This window comes from Culicoides brevitarsis, chromosome 2 (genome assembly GCF_036172545.1).
Source record: "Culicoides brevitarsis isolate CSIRO-B50_1 chromosome 2, AGI_CSIRO_Cbre_v1, whole genome shotgun sequence".
In the NCBI taxonomy this organism is placed as follows: Eukaryota; Metazoa; Arthropoda; class Insecta; order Diptera; family Ceratopogonidae; genus Culicoides; species Culicoides brevitarsis.
This window is the reverse complement of record NC_087086.1, coordinates 8515240-8538662: the sequence shown is the minus strand read 5'-3', so window position 1 is coordinate 8538662 and position 23423 is coordinate 8515240. Positions and strand designations below refer to the sequence as shown.

The following is a 23423-nucleotide window of genomic DNA, read 5'->3' as shown; positions in this document are numbered from 1 at the left end:
CGCCGCTGTACTAGTTGCAGATGTGCCTTTCCTCCAGTTTATATTACGTTATTATGATTGAATGAGTCGAGAGAAAGAAAGAAAGAAAGAAGGATGTTGTGATGTTGTTGCTTACAGATATTATTACATTATCATAATAATCATCATGTATGAGTCGTCGTCGATGCGTGTCATGGTGCGGCAACATAGGGTGTCACGTACTCTTTTTTTTTACGCCACAAAATTTCGATCCATCTTTTTTTCTCGTTTTTTCGTTTCGATAAGGAGGGGTTTTAAATATTCAATATAAAATTTGTTGATGATGATACGAAAAAAATCTTGTCGATAAAAAAAATAATAAAATGAGTGCTTGTTTATATTCTATTGGATCGATTTTTCCCTCAAGACTTTTGCCTTTCTCTTTTTTCCTTATCATTACCGGTGAATTCAATGCTTAAAAAAAATATATTTCTTTTACACTTCTTTTCTTCGTCGTCGTCGTCGTCATATCGCGGCGCAAAAAAAGGGATATTTACCTCGGAAGGTAGAGTCATGCATAAAAAGAGCTCGTTATCATTGTGTAGTGCGATAATGTTAAATGTTTTGAATGAACGTTGGAATTGTGAAAAAGATAAAAATTCAAAAGAAATGTTTTTTTTGCGATGCGGTGAAACAGGTGCAAAACATGCGTAAATAAAATATTTAACATGATGATAATAATTATTATTTTAAAAGCTTAAAAAATATTTTATTTTTTCAAATTGTATTTGGGTTAATAGGATTGAACGTTAATCTGTGGATTGGAATTAAAATTGGTAAAATCCGCAATTATTTTTTTTTTCAAATTAAAATAATCAAATTTATTGGTTTTTATGGAAAATCAAATGTTTTTTAAATTTTCATTTTTTTGTATCAATTCGAATATCTTTAATAATTTTTTTCATATTTTATTTAAAATTAATAAAAAAATATATTTCATAAAAATTCATTCTACGAATTTATTAATAAAAAATTTTTTTTTTTAATTTTCAATAAGTTTTTTAATTACGTAAAAGAAATTCATTTGAAAATTTAATTTAAAAAAAATGTAAAATTATTTAATTTTTTTTCGTAGCAATTTTAATGAATTTATTTAATTATTTATTTTTTAAAATTAATATTAAAAAAATATTTGATAAAAAACTTATTCGGTAAATTTATCAATTAAAAATTATTTTAAAAGAGATTTAATTCGAAAAAAATGGGTTATTAAATTACTTAAAATATTTTTTTAGTAATTTGAGTGAATGTAGTGAAAAAAAATTGTTATTTTTTAATTAAAACTTTCATACAATGAACTTATTAATTAAAAAAAATATTTTTTTTTTATTTTTCAATAATTTTTTTAATTAAAAGAAATTTTTTGAAAGTTTAATTCTTAAAAAAATAAAAAATTCTTAAATTTTTTTTTTTTTTGTTTGAGTAAATTTAAATAAATATTTTTTTATAATTTTTTAATTAAAACTTATTTGAAAATTTCACAAATAAATAAGTTAGATAATTTATAAAATAAATTGAATAATAATAATTAATTTTTTTTTTTTTGAAATTTAAGTGAATTTAAAAAAATAATATTTTTGAAAAAAAAATAATAAAAATATTTACTAAAAGTTCATTTACTGAATTTATTATTTAAAAAAAATAATTTTTTCTTATTTTTCAATATTTTTTTTTAATAAAATTAATTTTTTTAAAAATTTAATAATAAAAAAAATTAGTTTAATTAAAATTTTTTCAAAGAATCCATTCAATAATTGCTATTAAAAGAATTATCACACACAAAAATTTCCAATTACTATAAAAAATTTGCTTTACCATAATAATTGGTGACACGCATTCGTGGTAAACCATTAAAAAATTGTCGCAAAATTTTCATCGTAAAAATAATTCAGCATCAAAGAGTTTTGGCTACCATTAATATAAAAAGTAATAAATATCAAAACATCAAACGAGAAAAATTCACTCGACGAAAACACGAAGAAAAAGTGAACAAAACCAACACAAAGCCCTTAACCAAGCGATGCTATTATATTATATGATGATACAGAAAAAAAGTGTAATTAAGTTAATATTACCAAAAAATTTTCGAATTTTTTGTCGGCTTTTTCGCAGCCTGGGGTGTCGTACCTTCATTAGCGAGTTAAATTGTGTGCGGCTACTTGTAATACTCGCACTTTTTTCATCTAGTTCCGCGAAAATGATGAAAAATGAAAGGTTGTGCAAAAAAAAATGATGCTGGTTGGGGATGAAAGTGGTACCTATAACACAAGAGAAGTAGAAGAAGAGTGTTTTCAACAAAAATCATTTAAAAACTTTTTAATTATCTTATTAATATAATTTACACTCTTCTCTTCGAACCAAATTACAATAAAGAAACGCAAATAATAGTAATGGCACTATAGTGAGAAAAGAGTAGCAACATCAAAAAAGGTTTCCGCTTTATCATGCCGCCATCAACGACGCTTTTTTTTCGGTCATTATTTGTGCGTTGTTGATAGAAAAACATCATCAAAAGGCAGTAGCGTAGATTTATTTGAAGCAAGGAGGAGCAAGTAAGGTAAGTTTTAGTAAAATTTAAATAAAAATGAATTTTATGATATTTTTATTAACATTAATTTAATTTAATTTTTTTTTCATGTGCTCGAGAATTCATGATTTGAAAACTAACAAGATGAAATCGATTAGAGAAAAAAACTTAAACAAAATTAAAATGTTTGATGAATTTAAAAAAAAAAAACGAAGCATAAGTGATCAAACAATACAAAATTATTGCATATTAACAATCTTATATAATATCCTTGATATTTGTAGAATACTTTTACATTTATTAAATTGGTTGAATCCGCAACTGTAAAGAAAAGCCAACCCTCAATGCTGGATTTAAAAGAAAATAAACTAAAAGTCAAAAATTTCAAGAAGATTTTGAAATCAAAGAAAAATTGATAAGCTAATGGCAAAAGCAGGCAATAAACAATTTTTTCGTCAAGAAGGATGAGCATACCAAAAGGCAGGATATTTTTGTGTTGACCTTGAAATGTTAAAAATGTCCCCGGTAAAGACATCGAATCGTCGGTTACGAGGGAGAGATATCACTTTTGTGGCAGAAAGAAAAGAAGATAGACATACTGGAGATATTCTGGATAATTTTGGAAGAATAAAGCGATTGTTTAATTAATTGATTGAGTTTTCATAGTCATTGGGGTTACATTTGAAGTTTAAAAATTGAATATGATTTTTTTAAGAACTATAAAAATTGTCAGTAAAAAAATATTTATATGTCAAAAATTATTTCTAAAAAAAATTCCGTGTAAAAAAATATTTCAAATTTTTTTACATGTTCATGAATATTGAATTTATTAAGTTTTAACAAAATTGAATTTTTATTAAAAATAATTAACTAAAAAATAAGAATTAATTTAAAAAAATAATTAATTCAAGAAAAATATCCTTTTTAAGAATTTCATGAAATTTTGGTATTAACTTTTAAAAAAGCTCCTCTTTTCAAAGTAAAGTTCGTACGCCCATGTGCAAGTCATAAAAAGATGAAAGGGACGGCAAATATACTGTCTTCTATTGCTTATTATGCTTATTCATTCCGTTTGGCAGAAATGGTGGTGATGTTGTCTAGCGATGCATAAAAAGAGCGTAAAGTATCAAGCAGCTTTTAACAACGCTTCAATCGCTTTTCGGCATTATTTACCCTTTTTCTCGATGTTAAACAACACAAAAACTGCTGAAAGATGATACTTCATCATCATTTGTTGGCTGCTACTACTTTAATGTTGTACATTTCCTTATTATTTTTCAAAAAAAAAGCCACTGAATAAATGAATAGATTTGCTGAATTTTTTGCACACGAGCACTTTGTGGCATAACAAAAATAATAACAACAATAATGATATTGAAAAGCGAGCGAAAATGATTGATTAAATAAACAGAATATACGAAATCGATTTACTCATGGATTTACATACAAAAGTATATGTACACAACTCGTCGAGCCCGTGTCGACACACAAAACAATGAAAATATAACACACTTGCGTCTAAAGTGATAACTTGATAGATGGATTACTGTTCACTGGATTATTATTTATTTTTCAATGGAAAATTTTTGAGTGTGTATTGATGAATTATGACATGCGAACGAGCATTATTCAAGGCATGAATACTTGTTTGCGCCGATGAATAATGAATAACTAACGGAGTTTTTATTTTTCGCAATGAATGGAGAATTGCGTGTCATTCAAGTGATGAAGATGTTGTTGATGCTGCGCTACTGTTGCGATGATGAGGTGCATGGATTTGCCACACTGACATGATGGAGAGCCGTTAATGGATTTTTAAGACTCGGGTTTTGGGCCATTAAACGAAAAATTGTCCTACTTTTAGTCGATTTCTATTCTATGAGTCTGAAAATTTATCGAAAATCTCAAAAGTCGAGTTCAATACCGGATTTTTTCTTCGAAATGCGGTAATTTTTAACAATTTTTTATAAAAAAAAGTACATAAAACTAATTTAAAAAATAAATTTTGTCATCAAAGAGATTCAAAACTTTGATTAATTTTACAAAATCTCTTAATTTATTCAGTGTCAGCAATTCTTTCGTAGATTAAACATCGCAAAACATGATTAAATTGCAAATTATTTCGCTTTTGGTAAATATTTTATTGATTCGTCACACTTTCGGTGCATTATTTGACTGCAAAGTTTCCCAAAATGGAACAGATTGTGACATTTCCGGAATAAAACTATCACGAAATGTTGTCAAATTTCATCCTTTTGCGCGAAATCCATCAAATGTTACAAGATTTTATTTGTGGAACGACAACAAAATTCCCGTTTTACCTTCGGGCATTTGCGAAACTTTTCCAAATCTAAAAGTCTTCTATGCAACATCAAATGGAATCGAAGAAATTAAAGATAATGCTTTCTTGGAATGCAAGCAATTAACTGACTTGTTTTTAAATAAAAATAAGTTACGAGAAGTTCGAGCAGAAACATTTCGTGGATTAAAAAATTTACAAATCCTGAGATTGGATTCGAATAAATTGTTTGACCTTGACATTGATGGAATTTTGAAAAATTTACCAAAATTGGAATATTTGTGGATTGCTGATAACAACTTTAAATGCAGTCGCGTGACGGAAATTTTGTCAGTTTTGAAAAAGAAAAATATTAAAGTTAACTTAGATTTTAGTTCTGAAAAATCTTTTTTGGATAAAACTGAAGAAATGCATTGTTTGTCGGATGAAAATTGGTCAAAAGTGGCTTTGAACGATTTAAGTAACGAAGAAGTATTTAAATCAAAATTTAACGGTTTGGAAAACGAAATTGATTGCTTCTTTCCAACCTCGGAGATTTTTACCACTGATGATAATTGGAAAGATTTAAGTATACAAATTGAAGAATTAGAAGCAAGATTGTCGGAGAAAGAAAAAGTCTTACAAAAACACAAAATTCATCAAATCGCATTGTGGATTTCAATTTTGATTATTTTCATTGCAATCGTTATCATTGTAGTTCATCTTGTACAATCTTGTGCTCTTTATTATACAAATGAAAGATCACCAATTTGTCAATTATAGTTGTAGTTTTAATCTCATTTCATCTTGTTAAAATTATTTATTATCAAAAAAAAAAAATAAATAAAATAAACGAATATAATTAAATTAATTAATAAATTAAAAATAATAAAATTTTAAATATTTTAATTTAATTTTAACAAAAAAAAAAATATATTTATTAAAATTTAAAATTAAAAAAAAAAATTAAAAAAAAAAAGCAAAAATAAATAAAAATGAATAAAAATAAAAAAAATAATTTAATTTTTTAATTTGATTTTAGTTTAAATGAATTAATAAAAAATAAATAAAAATAATAAAAAAATAACTTAAATTTAATTTTTATCAATTTTATCAAATTAAATTAATTGAATTTTTTAAAAATTAAAAAAAAAAAATAATATAAAAAAATGTCAAAAAGAAAATAAAAAAATTTAAAAACTAAAAAAAATAATTTTTGAAATTATTAAAACTGAAAAATAAGAAAGAATTTTATTTAAAGAAAAATAATGAACAAAACATAGGAAAATAAATGTGAAAAACTGAATAAAAAAATTATTTAAAAAAAAAAACAAAATAAAAATCTGAACATTTTTTAGCTTATCTTTGATGTAAAATAATTCTCAACAAAAGATTTTCGACCTCTCGTAAAATTTATTAACATTATTTGTCATGTTGATCACATAATCTGTTCATATATTTTCCAGTTCAGCCCAACCTGCGAATTTCAAAGATGCAAAACAAGCAAGCAGCAGAACATCAGGGAAAGGTAGAAAAAAACAAGGAACGACAGAACCACACTCATGTCTGATATGGGCTCACCACAAATATGTAGTTTTTCATTTAGTTTCGTTTCACCTTTTCTCCCAACGTGAATTTTCGTATACGAGAGAGAGATCTGCATGCAAAGCAGAAAAAATGCTATATATTGTTTGATATTTTATGTAAATTTGAACAACGAGTTTAATATCCTCTGATAATACCTACAAAGGGAGCGAACGAGTACACTCTTTACTTTTTTGATCATCAATTGATATTCAAATAACGTAAGACACCGTGAATAAATGGAAAAATAAAACATCTTTTTCATATTATTTACTTGTGTGTGTCTTCTTCGTACTTTTTTTCTTGCTTTGCTTTTTTTTCTCGTTGTTTTCCTTTGTGTTTTCGAGACAAGAAAACTCGCATAAGGGTTTGTTGTTTGCCATGCAGTGCAAGATGCCACGCCATCCAGACAGGAAAATAAACCACATCGTTATTGAAAAAGTGCAAAACAAAAAGAAATACGAAGCCATCATGATTGAAAATTTTTTCTTCTTCTATAAAATTGTGGAATAGTCGGGAATTCTATGTGTTTGCGTCACTTTTTGCATGAATTTCGAAGACTTTTTTGGTGTTCGTGTTCTGTCTGGGTTGCTAAAGTCGACGTGATACAATCCAAATTTCTCGCTAAAAGTAAAAATTTTATTTTTTTTTTAAGAAAATTGATATAAGAGCAACTTACGTATATCCTTGTAGCCATTCAAAGTTATCTATAATGCTCCATATTGTGTATCCCGTGAGACGTACATCATCACAAACAATCGCCTTCAAAATTGCACTCAAATGACTTCGGAGGTAATTAATACGACCATTATCATCTGTTTCTCCATTGTCACTCCAACCATTTTCGGTTATAATGATTTCAGGATTTCCATATTCCTCTTTGATCCATTTCAAAAGGTCTCGTAAGCCATCGGGAACGGAATAGAGCCAATCTGACTTCGCTCTTATCCATTCTGGGTTGACGCTTGATAGGAAACCTGCATCTTTTTCCCATGAAATTCTTTCGAGAGTGCGATTGAGATCAGGTTCAATTATGCGTGAAGTGTAATAGTTAAAAGCGAAGAAATCTGCTGTGCCCTTGATATAAGCTTTCATGTGCTTCGTCATTTCAGGAAGGCGTGATTTGGTAAATCCTTCTTCCAAGCTATTACGAGCAATTACTTCCATCATTACAGGAGGATATCCTCCTGTTTCACTGAAAATTGGATGAGCAAATAGCCCGAGACGGAATTGTAAAGCACGATCAATGAAGCTTTGATCAACTTGATCATTTTTCGGGTAGAAAAAGCGACTGTTTAAAGTGATGCTAACCTTTCCTTGTTGTTCTGGCTCAAATTTACTGCGATATAAATGATAAGCTTTCGCATGACTTAATAAAACGTGATGAACACAAAGATAATCTGCTCTACCAGAGGCATTGACAAATGGAGGGGACTTTCCCAAACCATAACCTTCCATGCAAACATCGAAGGGTTCGTTGAAAGTTAACCATGTCTTGACTTTATCTCCGAAGTTTTGATACAAAACCCCGGCATAGGTTTCAAAAAAGTCAGCAAAGACAGGATTTGCTAAACCTCCTAAATCCTGAATTGCTTGAGGAGTGTCGTAATGATGCATTGTGATTATTGGTTCAACTCCTGCTGCTATGACAGCATCAATTACGCGATGATAGTAATCCAAGCCATGTTGATTTAAGGATTGAATTTCTCCGGTAGGAAGGATTCGACTCCATGATATCGAAAAACGATAATGGTTGAACTAAAAAATTCCTTAAGATTAATGAAAATTTAAAAAAAAAGTAAAGAAACTTACTCCAACTTCCTTAATGGCAGCAATATCTTCTAAATATTTCTCATAAGAGTTTGCTGCAAAATCTCCGTTCGTGTGATCGACAATTCTTTCGGGATGTTCATGAGTTCCGATATCCCAAACACTTGGAGATTTTCCGCTGACATTCCATGCTCCTTCAATCTGATATGCGGCAGTAGCGACGCCAAATTTGAAACTGGCAGGAAATTGTGTTGAACGATTAATATCACATTGTGCTGCTCTTGAGTTGATGCTTATGTTTGAAGGGCTAAAAATGAAATTAATTAACATTTTTTTTAAGACAAAGAAAAGAAAAGTTACCTTGTCCATGAAATTTTAAATATTGATAATAGAAGTAACTTTATTAGAAAAGCATATAAAACAAATCCAACCATCTTTAAATGTTTAAATTTTATACTGAATACATAAGACACCGGATTGACAACTCATTGAAGTAAACAAAAGTCAAAAGTAAAAGTCAAACTCGCTTACTCTCACTCTCTTAAATTTTCCTGAAAGTCATTAATTGCATTTAATTTAACTTTGGCGGTTTTTACGGAGATTTGATAAGTACAAAAATTTTTATGTTAGACCTCGTTCGTTTATTTTTAAATTTTACACTTACAAAAAATTATAATTTTAAAAATTTATAAAATAATTTTTTTTTTCAAAAAGTCGAAAGTTATGGTAAATACTCAGACAGACTTTAAACAGTTAAAAATTTACTATTTTTTTAAAACTATACCCTTGAGCTTTCTCAAAGTTTTTGTTACGTTATCAGTTATTTAAACATTCATTTATTTTAAAAATATTTTTTGAATGAAGGTCTTATCATCAAACAATTCTTGTTATGTTGTCCATTTTTATTCTACTTCCAAGCGTGACTCTTAATTATATCTCTGAAGTAATAAGCTGACATTTTTGCGGTTCTTTCCTTCGTCGTGCTATTAAAGTTGACTTGATACAATCCAAATTTTTCACTGAATGAAAATTTTAACAAGCATTAATTTTTTGTTTGAAAATTCTTAACATAAAAAAACTCACGTAAAGCCTTTCATCCACTCGAAATTATCAATTATAGACCATGCAGTAAATGCTTTCAAGTTGACGTTATCGCACGAAATACTTTGTAGACACACCCGAAAATGTTCTGAATAATATTGAATTCTATCCAAGTCATTCAACTGTCCATCGTCACTCCATCCGTTTTCTGTTACCCAAATTTCGATTCCTTTGTATTGCGTGCTAATCCAATGCATTAATTCACGAAAACCTTCGGGAACGGAATATAACCATTGAGATTTGGCTCTTTTCCAACTTGGATCTGTAAAGTCTTCGACGTTACGATCTTTATAAAAGGATGCTGGTTCACTGATGTTAAGTTTGCCCAACTCTGTGATACGAGACGTGTAAGAATTGAGACCTAAAAAGTCAGCTGAGCCTCGAAGTGATTCGATTTCAGTTTGGGTAAACTCAGGAAGGCGTGACTTGTTATAACCTTCGGCGATGCTGTTTTGTGCTACAGATGAAATCATGATGGAGGATAGTTGCCAGTTTTTGAGAAAATTGGATGGGCATACCAACCAATCTAAAAGCAAATTGATTAAAAAAGTTCATAAGAGAATTTTTAAGTTCCTTACATCCCATGAATGTTTTCGTTCAAAAGCTTCCCAAGCAGAAGTTGTATTGCTTCGTAAAAGAACGCCATCTCCATTTAATGCAATTCCAATTTTCCCATTTTGAGTTGCTTTATACTTCTTTTGGTACAAATGATAAGCTCGAGCATGACTAAGAAGTAAATTATGTCCACACTGATAAGCGCCTTCGCCTCGTTTCTCAATAAATGGCGGTTTTTCTCCCATTTCGTAACATGGAACACAAACTTCTAAACTGAAATTAAAAACTTCATAGATTTTATAAAACTTTCTCTTTAAGACACTCACGGTTCATTAAAAGTATTCCAATATTGTACTTTATCTCCATATTCTTTAAACAAAATATCAGCATAAGCTTCAAAATAGTCCGCAATACTTGAATTCAAGAAACCCCCGAATTCTTGTAAAGTTTGAGGAAGGTCCCAATGATACATAGTAACAACGGGTTCAATTCCATTTTCTTTCAACGCATCAATTAATCGATGATAGTAATCAATGCCATCTGCATTCAACGACGCCACAATTCCATTTGGCATTATACGTGACCATGAAATACTGAATCTGTAAAAATTGAACTGATAACGAAAAAAAATATATGAAACAAAAGAATTATCATGAGACGAAAGTTCAATTACCCCTGTGTCTTTTAGCGCCTTTATGTCTTCCCTGTACAAATGATAACTATCAGCAGTGACATCTGCATTTGAGTGGTCTAATACTCGATCAGGGTATTTGTGAAGATAATGATCCCAGATATTCTCTCCTTTGCCACTAACGTTCCAAGCGCCTTCAATTTGATATGATGCCGTAGCAGCTCCAAAGAGAAAATCATTCGGGAATTTTGTTCCGCTTTTGGTGTCGCATTTTGGAAGGTCGTTAATCCAACAGTAACATGTCAGAAAATTCAACAGAAATAAAAATAATGTTAATTGTTTCATTTTCTTCGTTAAACTGCTTTGAGAATTGGCAACAAAATGAATACTATTGAACTTTTTTTCAACAAAGAATCAGGTAATCTAATCTGAAATAAATCAGAACGCAGGTAGATTAGATTTGTCAATGAAAATCATGAATGCACGATCACTGATAAGGTTTGTTTTTGTTTATTTATTTAATATAGACAGAAAAAATCAATTCTCGTAATTCTTCGGTATTGTTCGTGTCTGTACAACTTTCTGCATGAACATTGCCCACGAAATTTAAAGACAATCAAAATTTTTTCCTAAGCAACAAGCTAGTTTTTTGAGACTTATTTGATAAATTTACGTAAATAGCAGATTTTATCCAAACAGATACCACATTAAGCTCTTAACAAGCTTCTAAATGATGATCTTTCAAGAAATTGATCTCAAATATTCATCGCTTCGCGCCGCCATTTTGTGTATTATTTTTCGAATAAATTAATCATAAAATGAAAGCGATCGTCATTTTTTATCGTATTAATCTTCAGAATGTTGAGAAAATATAAATAAATTAAGCTAAAACTGAAAAAATGCATTTTCCAAAAATGATTTTTGCTAATTCAAAATTGTTTGTTTACATAAAATGTCATCGACGATTTGATTTGACATTTGTCTCTAATTTCAAAATGCGACGTTTTTCTCGAGATTCTTAATAATATGTACAAAAATTTAATTTCTTTTACGATTTTTTTTAAAATTTTGATTTTTATCGTATATAAAACTTACAAAAAACTAAAATAACTAACTAAAATAAGATTTTTTTAAAGTTGAAAGTTACACAGTTAGGTCTCAGACAGACTTTAAACAGTTTAAAATTCTTTCATATTTTTTTTAAACTTTACCCTTGAGCTTTCTCAAAAACAAAATATTTGTTACGTTCTCAGTAGTTTTAACATTCATTTATTTAAAAAATCATTTTCGAATGAAGGTCTTATCATCGATTCTTGTTATGTTGTCCATTTTTATTCTATTTCCAAGCGTGACTGTTAATTATATCTCTGAAGTAATAAGCTGACATCTTTGCTGTTCTTTCCTTCTTCGTGCTATTAAAGTTAACTTGATACAATCCAAATTTTTCACTGAATGAAAATTTTAACAAACATTAATTTATTCTTTGAAAATTCTTAACAAAAAAAAACTCACGTAAAGCCTTTCATCCATTCAAAATTATCAATTATAGACCATGCAGTAAATGCTTTCAAGTTGACGTTATCGCACGAAATACTCTGAAGACACACCCGTAAATGTTCTGAATAATACTCAATTCTATCCAAGTCATTCAACTGTCCATCGTCACTCCATCCGTTTTCTGTTACCCAAATTTCGATTCCTTTGTATTGCGTGCTAAGCCAATGCATCATTTCACGAAAACCTTCGGGAACAGAATATAACCATTCGGTTTTTGCTCTTTTCCAACTTGGGTCTGTAAAGACTTCAATGTTACGATCTTTAAAGATAGATGCTGGTTCACTATTGTTTCGTTTGCCCAACTCTATGATGCGCGACGAGTAACAATTGAGACCTAAAAAGTCAGCTGAACCTCGAAGTGATTCGATTTCAGCTTTGGTAAACTCAGGAAGGCGTGACTTGTTATAACCCTCGGCGATGCTGTTTTGAGCTACAGATGAAATCATAATTGGAGGATAGTTGCCTGTTTTTGAGAATATTGGATGAGCATACCAACCAATCTAAATATGAAATGCTTAAAGAAAGTTTTTAAGAGAATTTTAAAGTTTCTTACATCCCATGCATGTTTTCGTTCAAAAGCTTCCCAAGCAGAAGTTGTATTGCTTTTTAACAAAGCTCCTTCTCCATTTATAGCGATTCCTATTTTCCCTTTTTGAGTTGATTTATACTTCTTTTGGTACAAATGATAGGCTCGAGCATGGCTAAGAAGTAAATTATGCCCACATTGATAAGCGCCATCGCCTCGCTTCTCTATAAAAGGAGGTGCTTGTCCCAGTTCATAAGATGGAACACAAACTATTAAACTGAAATCAAAAATTTTAATTTTTATCAAATAATTTTTTTCATTAAAAAACTTACGGTTCATTAAAAGTATTCCAATATTGTACTTTATATCCATATTCTTTAAACAAAAAATCAGCATAGCTCTCAAAGTAATCTGCAATGCTTCGATTCAAAAATCCTCCGAATTCTTGTAAAGTTAGAGGAAGGTCCCAATGATACATAGTAACAAGGGGTTCAATGCCCTTTTCTTTCAGTGCATCGATTAATCGATGATAGTAATCAATGCCATCTGCATTCAACGACGCCACACTTCCATTTGGCATTATACGTGCCCATGAAATACTGAATCTATAAAAATTGAACTGATAACGAAAAAAAAATATGAAACAAAAGAATTATCATGAGACGAAAGTTCAATTACCCCTGTGTCTTTTAGCGCCTTTATGTCTTCCCTGTACAAATGATAACTATCAGCAGTGACATCTGCATTTGAGTGGTCTAATACTCGATCAGGGTATTTGTGAAGATAATGATCCCAGATATTCTCTCCTTTGCCACTAACGTTCCAAGCGCCTTCAATTTGATATGAGGAAGTAGAAGCTCCAAATAGAAAATCCTTCGGGAATTTTGTTCCGCTTTTGATATCGCATTTTGGAAGGTCGTTAATCCAACAATAACTTGTCAAAAAATTCAAAATAAATAACAAGAATGGTAATTTTTGCATTTTTACTGCTTTGAGAATTGGCAACAAAATGACTTCTTTTATACCATTTTACAACAAAGAATCTTGTAATCTAATCTGAAGTGAATCAGAATTCAGGTAGATTAAATTTGTCACTAAGAATCATGAATGCACGATCGTAGATAAGGTTTGTTTTTGTTTATTTATTTATAGGAAAAAAAACTTAATTCTCGTAATTCTTCGGTATTGTTCGTGTCTGTACAACTTTCTGCATGAACATTGCCGATTTTTTCGGAATTCTCTCTTTATTTGGTGACGTCATGTTTACTGCATACAATCCAAAGTGTTCGGTAAATCCGCTTAACCATTCAAAATTATCCAATAATGACCAAATGCCATATCCGATGATATTTGCTCCGATACATTCTTTAACTTTCATTACTTCAAGCAAATGTCTTCTGAGATAATCAATACGATCATCGTCCTTCAATTGACCTTGATCGCTCCAACCATTTTCAGTTATTAATATTTCTGGATTGTCAAATTGATCGTAAATCCATTTTAGGGTTCTATACATGCCTTTTGGGACATTGTAAACCCAATTATTTGCTGATTTCTTCCAATTTGAGTCAAAGGAAAGAATTAAGCGTGAATCTTTATCCCACGAAGGTTCAGATGACTTGAAATTTTCGTTAAATTCAACAATGTTACTTGTATAATAGTTAAAGGAAAGATAATCCGCTGTATTACGAATGAAAAGTTTCAATCGTGTATCCATAAAGGGCAGTCGAGAAGTTGTTCGATTCTCTAAAAGACTATTTTCAGCAATTTCATTCACCATGATGGATGGATATCCGCCCGTAGCAGAGAGAATTGGATGCGCAAACCATCCGAGCATATATTGCATCCCTCGTTCCGTGAGAGATGAGTCTTTGCCGTCTTTGGGTATGAAATAACGAGAGTTGAGAGTTATACCAATTTTGCCTCCGTAATGAGAATACTTCTTTTTATACAAATGATAGGCTGTAGCGTGACTTATAAGAATGTGATGCCCACATAAATATTCAGCAACTCCTTCTCCATGTATAAAAGGCGGCAAAATTCCTCGACCATAAGCGTCGATGCAAGAGTCAAAGGGCTCGTTGAAGGTAATCCAGCGTTTTATCTGAAAAACGGAAGAAAACTAATAAGAAAATGTAAACTTTTGTTAAAAATCCATACCTTATCTCCAAAATTCTGAAACAAAACATCAGCATATGCTTCGTAATACTGAACGATAATTGGATTTGTCCATCCTCCCATTTCCTGAAGCTTTTGTGGCAAATCTAGATGATACATTGTTATTACAGGTTGAATATCATTTGCTAACAATTCATCAATCACTCGATGATAATACTGAATTCCTGCGTAATTAATTTCATTTGCCGCTCCATTCGGCATAATTCGAGTCCATGCAATTGAGAAACGATAGAAATTGAACTAAAATGAAAAATTATTTAATTTTATTTAAACAAAATTTAGTTAAAAACTTACCCCAAGTTTTTTCAATGCAGCTACGTCGTCTTTGTAATGATGATAACTATCCGCTGTGACATCCCCATTCATGCGATCTTTAATTACTCCTGGATTTTTATGCAACGCTGCATCCCAAATACTAACTCCCTTGCCATCTTCGTTCCAAGCGCCCTCTATCTGATACGCCGACGTACTTGCGCCAAACAAAAACTCCTTTGGAATTACAAAAGTATCTAAATCCAAGTCTGCTTCGCATCTTTTTGCCATTAAACGTGAAAATTGTCGAACTGTATGATAACTCAAGAAAACTGCAGTGAAAAATATCACAACTAAAAATGCAATAACTATTCGCATCTTTAAAGTTAGTTGCAGAAACGGCACAGATCTGAAACGAGACTGGAGCAAAACTGATTAATCTCATGTTTTTATTTACATTTTTTTTTGTAACGCGAACGACCGATCAATACCTAATATTATGCGGAAGGTCGTGTTTTGTACTGATAAGAGCTTAACGGATCACTGGACTTGTGAAACGCTATAAAAAAAATCGGTGAATTAACATAAAAAGTCAATTTCCGCGGTTTCAAATTTTCATGTGTGAATGCAACGATGGTTTTAGGGTTATTTTCTAACCTAAAAAATGTGCATAGGCCTACAGAGAAGCAATTGGGGAACAAAGAACTATAAAAAATTCGCTTATATATGCAATTTCCGCATTAAGCTGGTCGGATGACGATGGCTTGTTTTTGTGTGTTTCTATTTTGGAGTTTTTTCGGTTATTAAATTGAAAAAAAAATTAGCTCTTTTGAAAGTTTAGAAGCCATTTTGTTTTGAAAATTATTTCAATTTTTCCAATTTTTTTAAGTATTCTAAAATATTGCGAAAAAGTTCACATTTAATTAGAAACATAAAAAATTAAATTTTTTGTTTGTAAATAAAAAATTTCACATTTTGATACTCCTCATAATATTTTGTTTACATTTTTTTGGCGGGAAATATTATTGAGGAGTATTAAAATGTGAAAAAATTTTGCGAAAAAAATTAGAAACATAAAAAATTAAATTTTTTGTTTGTAAATAAAAAATTCATTTTATACTCCTCAAATAAAAGCTAAAATATTGAGGAAACATTGAAAATTCTTTCAATTTTTTTAAATTAGAAACATAAAAAATTCAACTTATCGATTTTTGTTTGTAAATTAAAAATTTCACATTTTAATACTCCTCATAATATTTTGTTTACATTTTTTTTGGCGGGAAATATTATTGAGGAGTATTAAAATGTGAAATTTTTTAATTTTACAAACAAAAATAGATAATTTGGACTTTTATGTTTCGAGTTTTAACTCCACGTGAACCTTTTTCGCAATATTTTAGTATTTTTAATAATTTCGCACACACACACACGCAGCGCAAATACATTTTTTCATAATCTATATCGCGTGTTTTGCACTTTTTCTTCTCGCTTCTATATCATTCGCAGCCAAGTCTGGATGCATGTGAATGCATTTGTCGTTCATCGTCGCGCTTTTCATTGTACATTTAAAAATCCTGCAAAAATAGCAATTTTTCGTTCGTTCAGTGTGTTGATATGCCACACAAGATATTTTTGTGATTATGAATTTTTTTTTCTCTATCTGAAAAAAAATAACGAGACGGGCAATAGAACATGCAAACAATTTTTTTTTGCTAGAAACTGCAAATTTTTACCTCTTGTATCGCAGGCTTGTTATTTGTATCCTGTTTTAAGCTGTATCATACGGAATAAAAATTGCTCAACTTTAAATAAAAATACAGGAAAAAAGTCTATATACTCTTTTTCGAACAAACATGAGGAACTACACTAATTTTTTTTGCATTTGCAGCGATTTTTTAATGTGTACATAGCCCCGTATTCACAATTTGAATAGAATCCGTTTGGTCATAGGTTTGTTTGGACAGAAAAATTCAATTTTTTTTTACTCTGCCTTTTGTTATTATTAGTCTTCTCATTCTCCCGTATTCCGGCGTTTTGTCCAAAAATGTTAGTTAGTTACCTGAATTGAATTTTGCTGATAGAGCAAATATGTCGGAGCATTTCCTGTCTGGCTGCGATTGAAATGGAGAACTTTTGTGTTATTTGGAAAATTGAAAAAAAAAATCGACTAATTACAGAGAAAAAGTTTTTTCGTTTTTGAAGGGAAACTTTAATTGACATCTGGATATTGTTTTCCCTTCTCATTATCGAAATAGAGATTTCTAAAAGAAAAACATTTCACACAAGAAACTAATGTGAAACGTGTGATAAATATTTCATAGCATGTTTTTTTTCAAAAGTAGGAGGGAAAAGTTCTTAACAGCTGTCAAGTCAAACAATCAGAGGAGCGAACACAAAGTCCAAAAAAATCGACTTTATCACGAAGATTAAATTTTGAAATCTTTTATTATTTATTTCTTTTTTTCTAACTTTTTTATCTCTTTCTTTTTTTTAGGTAGATTACAGGAAAAATTACTTTGATGTTGCATGTGAAATATCGTGGATGGCGTGTTAACAAAGAAAAACATGAAAAAAGTCAGGATTTCAAATCTAACTCAAATCAAGAAACAAAGAAAACTTTTTTTTCTTGTTTTCTATTTTTCTTTCTTCGGAACAGGAACGTGGAATGACTAAAAAAAGTTAGTTTTAGTTAAAAAGGTAGACAAAAACACGCAACGCAAGGTAAGTTACTTGACCATGTACTTGGAAGAAAAATTATTTTCTATGTCAGAAACATACAAGTTATTATGTTGATCGGTTTTCAATTTGATTATTTCAGTAAATGTTATTGTCTTTTGTTTTAGGGTAAATTGAAGATCCGAGAAGTTTTTACATTAACTTTGATTGGAAATGCAAGCTAAACGTGTGTGTGTGGATGACACAGCTCTATGAGAAGGAAAAAAGTTCGCAAAGAAATGAGGCGATAATACTTACGTGCCTTGAAAACGTTAGCAATTTTACTTTTTCTCATATTATTGCTCTATTGTTATTGCACAGTTGTGAGTTCATTTGTTTTGAGAAGTTACGGATGGAGGACTTTGGAGATTAAAAGGTAAGAATTTGTCTGTCTGAATTAATTTTTATTTAAATTTCATAATTTTTGTAAAAACTTTAGTTTAATTTTATTTTCAATATTATTGAAAAATTTTTTTTAGAATCAAAATTTAAGCTATAAAATACCGAAAACAGCCTTTAAATATTTTTTTTTGTATCGGAGCGTAAAATGAGACGAGCTTTAAATATTGCTTTCGATTTTAACTTCCATCATAAGAAAAAGTCAAAAGTTAATTTTTTTGGATTTGAGGATTATTTTTGTTAAAATATAACGTTTTTTTATTTTAAAATAAAATTTTAATTATTTTAAAAATTAATCTTTTGCATAAAATTGACTTAAAACTTTTACATATTAATAAATTTAAAAGCTCAAAAAAATTTTACTTTCGATTCGACTTAAAGTGAGAAGTCAACTATTCAAATTTGATCTCAAAAAAGGCGCGAAAATAAAAAGTATATGACATAACCTCAAAAAATTAACCTCAACTTATTTCTCGACGCATTTTGATAATCAAATTTTAAGTTTATTTTTATCAGTTAGCAAAAAATTAAAAAAAAAAAATAAAATATAAAAATGAAATAAAAAATAAAATAAAATAAAATAAAAAAAAAATAAAAATAAAATAAAAATAAAAAAAAATAAAAATAAAAAAATAAAAAATAAAACAAAAATAAAAATAAAAAAAAAATAAAAATAAAAATAAAAATAAAAATAAAAATAAAAATAAAAATAAAAATAAAAATAAAAATAAAAATAAAAATAAAAATAAAAATAAAAATAAAAATAAAAATAAAAATAAAAATAAAAATAAAATAAAAAAAAAATAAATAAATAAAAATAAAATAAATAAAAATTAAATAAAAATAAAATAAAAAATAAATAAATAAATAAAGTAAAAAAATAAATGAATAAATTTTATTTATTTTATCAACTGAAATTGAATTTAAAATTTTCGCAATAAAAGTTCAAATGCTAAAAAAAATTATAAAAAAGGCGCTCACCTGAACTCCATCTCATCGACAAGTCTCAAAACGCTCCTTTCCTTAATCAAGTACGAAGACAACATTTCTGCGAAAGCTGCTACGTGATATAAAATAATAATTAAAATAACTCATTCCAATGGCGAATGAGAAAAAAAAAACATTCGAACACGCCTCAGGAGCGATTTATCTACTGTCCATCAGACCCATTTCACTCGAAATCAAATCGCATCTGACTGAATGGAATTGAATTAAACTAACGTGAATATTAAAACAAATTGCGTTTACGTGTGGCTTTCCTTTGGCAAACCTTGCACAATATAATAATAATAAATACAGAATAGAAGTTATAATAAAACACGTTTCTTTATTATTTTTCATTTCTTTGTTTGTAACTAAATTAATTAAAATTTAATTGTCAGTTAGAAATGTTGGTGTGTTGGAAAAAAAATATAAGTTGCCGTGTGTTTTTTTGTTTTCTGATGACGACGACAATGGACAAGCATTGTTGTAAGTAGGTGTTAGCTGTAATAAGTGTGAGAGGCGGGTGTGCTCGATATATATTTTTTTTTGCCTTTTTCTCGAGGACAAAGAAGAAGAAAAACAATACTACGAGGAGAAACAAAGGAAAAGGCTCCTCTTGCATGACGACATTTGAAATAAGTTGCTGCTTCTGTCTTTAATTAACATGCCTTGCTTGCTGCAATTATTTTCTTTACGTGTTTTTCTCCTTTTTTTTCACTGCTGCGACGACAACGTTCGTTCGTATAAAATATTGCAATTCTATATGAACCGTATATACGAAAAACGTCTGATCTGTAATTTATTATTGTTTTCTGTTGCAGCGTGTAATTTTCTTTCCTTTTATTATTTTCTCTGTGTGTGTAACACAAACAACTCTCAAGAAAAAATTTTTTTTTTCGTTGAAGAATGAGGGTAAAAACTAACGAATCAGAGATTTTTTGTGAGTAATTTAATAGCTCAGTAGCGTTGTTTTACATTTTAATTTTAATTATTTCTTTATAATTGAAATTTATTGTGATTGCTTTTGCATGCAAAAGGCATTTTTTCCTTGTTATTTGAGTTATTTTGTTGACGCTTTTCACAATGAATAATTTTAAAACACAATTAAAAATTTTTATATAGTTTCTTAATTTTCTCATAGAGGCGCTGTTACTCAGAGATTAATTTTTTTGAGGTTATGTAAATTTTTAATTATTTAAAAAAATATTTTAAAAAATTAAAATAAAATATTATTAAAAAAATTAATTTTTGTAAAAAAAAAATTAAAAATTAATTATTAAAAAAATTATTTAATTTCTAAATTTTCTCATAGAGGCGTTGTTACCAAAAGATCAAAATTTTTGAGGTTATGTAAATTTTTAAAATAAATGTTTAATTATTGAAAAAATAATTAATTATTAAAAATTTAAAAAAATATATTAATGAAAAAATTATTTACAAAAAAAAAAAATAAAAATTAAAAAAAATAATTATTAATATTATAAAAATAAAAAAAATATTAAAAATTAATTATTAAAAAAAATTTCTAAATTTTCTCACAGAGGCGCTCTTACTAAAAGATCACATTTTTTAAGGTTATGTAAATTTAAAAAAAAAAATTTAAAAAAAAAATTAATAAAAAAAATTAAAATAAAAAATAAAATTAAAAATTAAAAAAATAATTAAAAAATAAAAAATTAAAAAATTATTAAAAATAATTTAAAAAATTATTTAATTTCTAAATTTTCTCATAGAGGCGCTGTTAATAAAAGATCAAATTTTTGAGGTTATGTCATATAAAAATTCAATTTCGCGCCATTTTTAAGCTTTCAACAGAAAAAATAAAAATTTTCTCGAATTTATCGCAAAAAAATCAACTCCCATTAGAATTAATTGCCACAAATTAACATTTCCCTTATGAATGAAAGCAAAAAAATAGGATTTAGTTAATGAACCAACAAATTCGCAACCTTTTTTCTGCACTCTTTACTCTTCAGTTTCCTGCTTCAACGTCAACTACGCACAAACGAAGAACAAATGAATCTAATTTCCGGCACAAACAAGAAAGCAATGAATGAAAGGCAGCAAAAAAAGAGTGAATGAATAAAAATGAAGAGAGAACACTATCGTACACTAATCAGATTCCCTGTTTTTCCATCAAAAACATTTGATTAAAATGAATGCAGCGTTGATTTGTTGGTGACTACAAGTCGTCGGAGGTACTCGTCCAACTTTGATGATTGGATTTATTAAATCAAATTTCATGCTGTTGATGCTACTTGGCTTTTCTACGAAAAAAAAAATCAAATTTTCAAGCCCTTTCGTTTCCGTTACACTTTTCCATGTTGCAAATACTCATTTTTCGTGATTTACGTTCATTTTTCTCTGAATTGTACCGGAAATGAATGTGTTTTTCTGTATTAGATTTCATGGAGATTTATGAGGTACGAAGTGCGCGTGGCTCATGGACATATGGCGACTATGGAGGAGAAAGCGGATGTTTTTCGACAAGTGGAAGAATAATTAATTGAATCAAAATTGGAATTTGCTTTGGATGGAAAAGAAGATTATTTTTGGTAGTTTGATGTTGATTCTTTGAGAATAAAAAAGGTCTGAATTGGCAAAAATAAAGCTCTAAAAAAAAATTTAAAAATTTATCAAATTAAAAAAAAAAATTAAAGGGATGAAATAGTTTTTTTTTATTTAAAAAAAAGCTTATGTTTAAAAATAAGTCAGAAATCAATTAAATAATTATTATTTTTTTTATCATTAAAATTAAAAAAAAAATATTTTAATTATTTAAAATAAATTATTAAATACTTATTTATTTTAAAATTAAATTTTAAAATGTGACTTATTTCAAAATTTTTAGATCAAGCAAAATTAAAAAATATTAAAAAAGATAAAAAAAATTAAATTAATTTTTTTTTACTGCTTTTGATTCAAATTATTTTATTATTTTTAAAATAATATAAAAAATAACTTTTTTTTAAATAAAAATGTTCATAGTAAAAATTTTAAAATTTTTTCCTTAAAATTTATTATTTTTTTTCATTGAATATTCAAATTTATATTAAATTTTATTTATTTTTAATTTTTTGTAATTTATCAAAATTAAACAGAATTAAAAAAAAAGAAAAAAAATCATCTAATTTTTTTAAAAATAAAATTGACTTTCAACTCAAAAAAAAAAATTTTTTTTTATAAAAATTTTTGTTAAAATTTGAAGAATAAAATAAAATAAAATTAAGGTTAATAAAATTGTAAATTTTTAAAATTTTGATAAAATTAAAGTAAGCTAAATTAAAAAATATTTTTAATTAAAAGAAAATATATTTCTCAATTTTTAATAAAAATTAGAGAATTTTTTTGCTTTAAATATATAAAATAAATTTTTAATTATTTTTTGGTTAAAAATAAAAGAAATATTTATTAAAATTCTCTTTTATTGAAAAAATCGGCAAATTTATCAAAATTTAAAAATCTTTTGATAAAATTTCTTCCATATAGAAAGGCAAAAAAAAAAATCAAAGTCACGCCTCTGAAAAGGGAGAAATTTCCTGCTTATAAATATTCATTAACCTAAACACACAAAATATCGATACCTTTTCTGTCATCAACATCAAACATTGATGATGTGCCAAAAGAGATAAAATAATATTATAAACGAAAGGTTTTCTCGTGAACGGCGAGATATACGTAACACGCATTAGCATTTAAGATCTGATAATGTGACGCTTTCAAAAATAAATGATCGATTATCGCATGCTTGCTTGCACATACTATTAAAGTTATTGGAGCCCGTGTCGTTGTACGGTGTGAATTTATTGGCATTGCCTATTATTAACATGCCAATTTTCTTCCTCGAGGTTGATTATATAACACTCTCGAAGCAACACACACACAGAGGCTGATTGTTCATTTGAAGTCACAGCAAACGACGTGTAAGCATTTTTGATGGAACAGCCGAGAATAAATTGATTGAAAATGATGTTCGAGAGTGTGAGACGGAGAGATATTGAATAATGGCTTTTAAGATTATGAAGATGCTGTGGGATGCCGATGACGATGATGATGTGATGGAAAAAGTAATGAGCTAGAAATTGTCATTAAATTATTTTTGCAAGAGAAAAAAATTATTATCGAAAAATTTTCGTTGTGTGAGAATTTTCAATCTAAATCTTTAAGTTGCAGTGCATGAACAAGACACATAATAAATAAAACACTTTGCCTACGTCTTCCATGGAAAAAAAAGAGAAAAACGAGGAAGACAGGAAGAAATGAAAGCAAGAATTGGTACCTGGTTTATAACAACTATTTTAATCTGAAATTCTTTTAAAGTTCGTCTTATCTCTCACACGTTATTGCA

The 23423-nt window shown here is 28.4% G+C and overlaps 4 protein-coding genes across 4 annotated transcripts; all 4 read right to left on the bottom strand.

Moving 5' to 3' along the window:
- Positions 1-6630: 6630 nt before the first annotated feature.
- LOC134830759 (myrosinase 1-like) lies at positions 6631-8662 on the bottom strand. The gene is made up of 4 exons (XM_063844335.1): positions 8538-8662; positions 8220-8484; positions 7087-8165; positions 6631-7031 (listed from the first exon to the last, which is right to left on the bottom strand). The coding sequence occupies exons 1-4, from the start codon at positions 8609-8611 to the stop codon at positions 6902-6904; spliced, it is 1548 nt and encodes a 515-aa protein (XP_063700405.1). The 5' UTR covers positions 8612-8662; the 3' UTR covers positions 6631-6901.
- A 206-nt stretch (positions 8663-8868) lies between these two features.
- On the bottom strand, positions 8869-10876 carry LOC134828439 (myrosinase 1-like). Its single transcript, XM_063841416.1, has 5 exons — positions 10507-10876; positions 10160-10446; positions 9853-10106; positions 9261-9804; positions 8869-9196 (listed from the first exon to the last, which is right to left on the bottom strand). The coding sequence occupies exons 1-5, from the start codon at positions 10807-10809 to the stop codon at positions 9085-9087; spliced, it is 1500 nt and encodes a 499-aa protein (XP_063697486.1). The 5' UTR covers positions 10810-10876; the 3' UTR covers positions 8869-9084.
- Positions 10877-11721: 845 nt separating this feature from the next.
- Positions 11722-13588, bottom strand: LOC134830095 (myrosinase 1-like). Its single transcript, XM_063843463.1, has 5 exons — positions 13226-13588; positions 12880-13166; positions 12575-12824; positions 11977-12521; positions 11722-11912 (listed from the first exon to the last, which is right to left on the bottom strand). Exons 1-5 carry the CDS (start codon positions 13526-13528, stop codon positions 11801-11803), a joined length of 1497 nt encoding a protein of 498 aa, XP_063699533.1. The 5' UTR covers positions 13529-13588; the 3' UTR covers positions 11722-11800.
- Positions 13589-13643: 55 nt separating this feature from the next.
- Positions 13644-15381, bottom strand: LOC134831490 (myrosinase 1-like). Its single transcript, XM_063845224.1, has 3 exons — positions 15020-15381; positions 14708-14965; positions 13644-14651 (listed from the first exon to the last, which is right to left on the bottom strand). Exons 1-3 carry the CDS (start codon positions 15353-15355, stop codon positions 13710-13712), a joined length of 1536 nt encoding a protein of 511 aa, XP_063701294.1. The 5' UTR covers positions 15356-15381; the 3' UTR covers positions 13644-13709.
- Positions 15382-23423: the final 8042 nt, after the last annotated feature.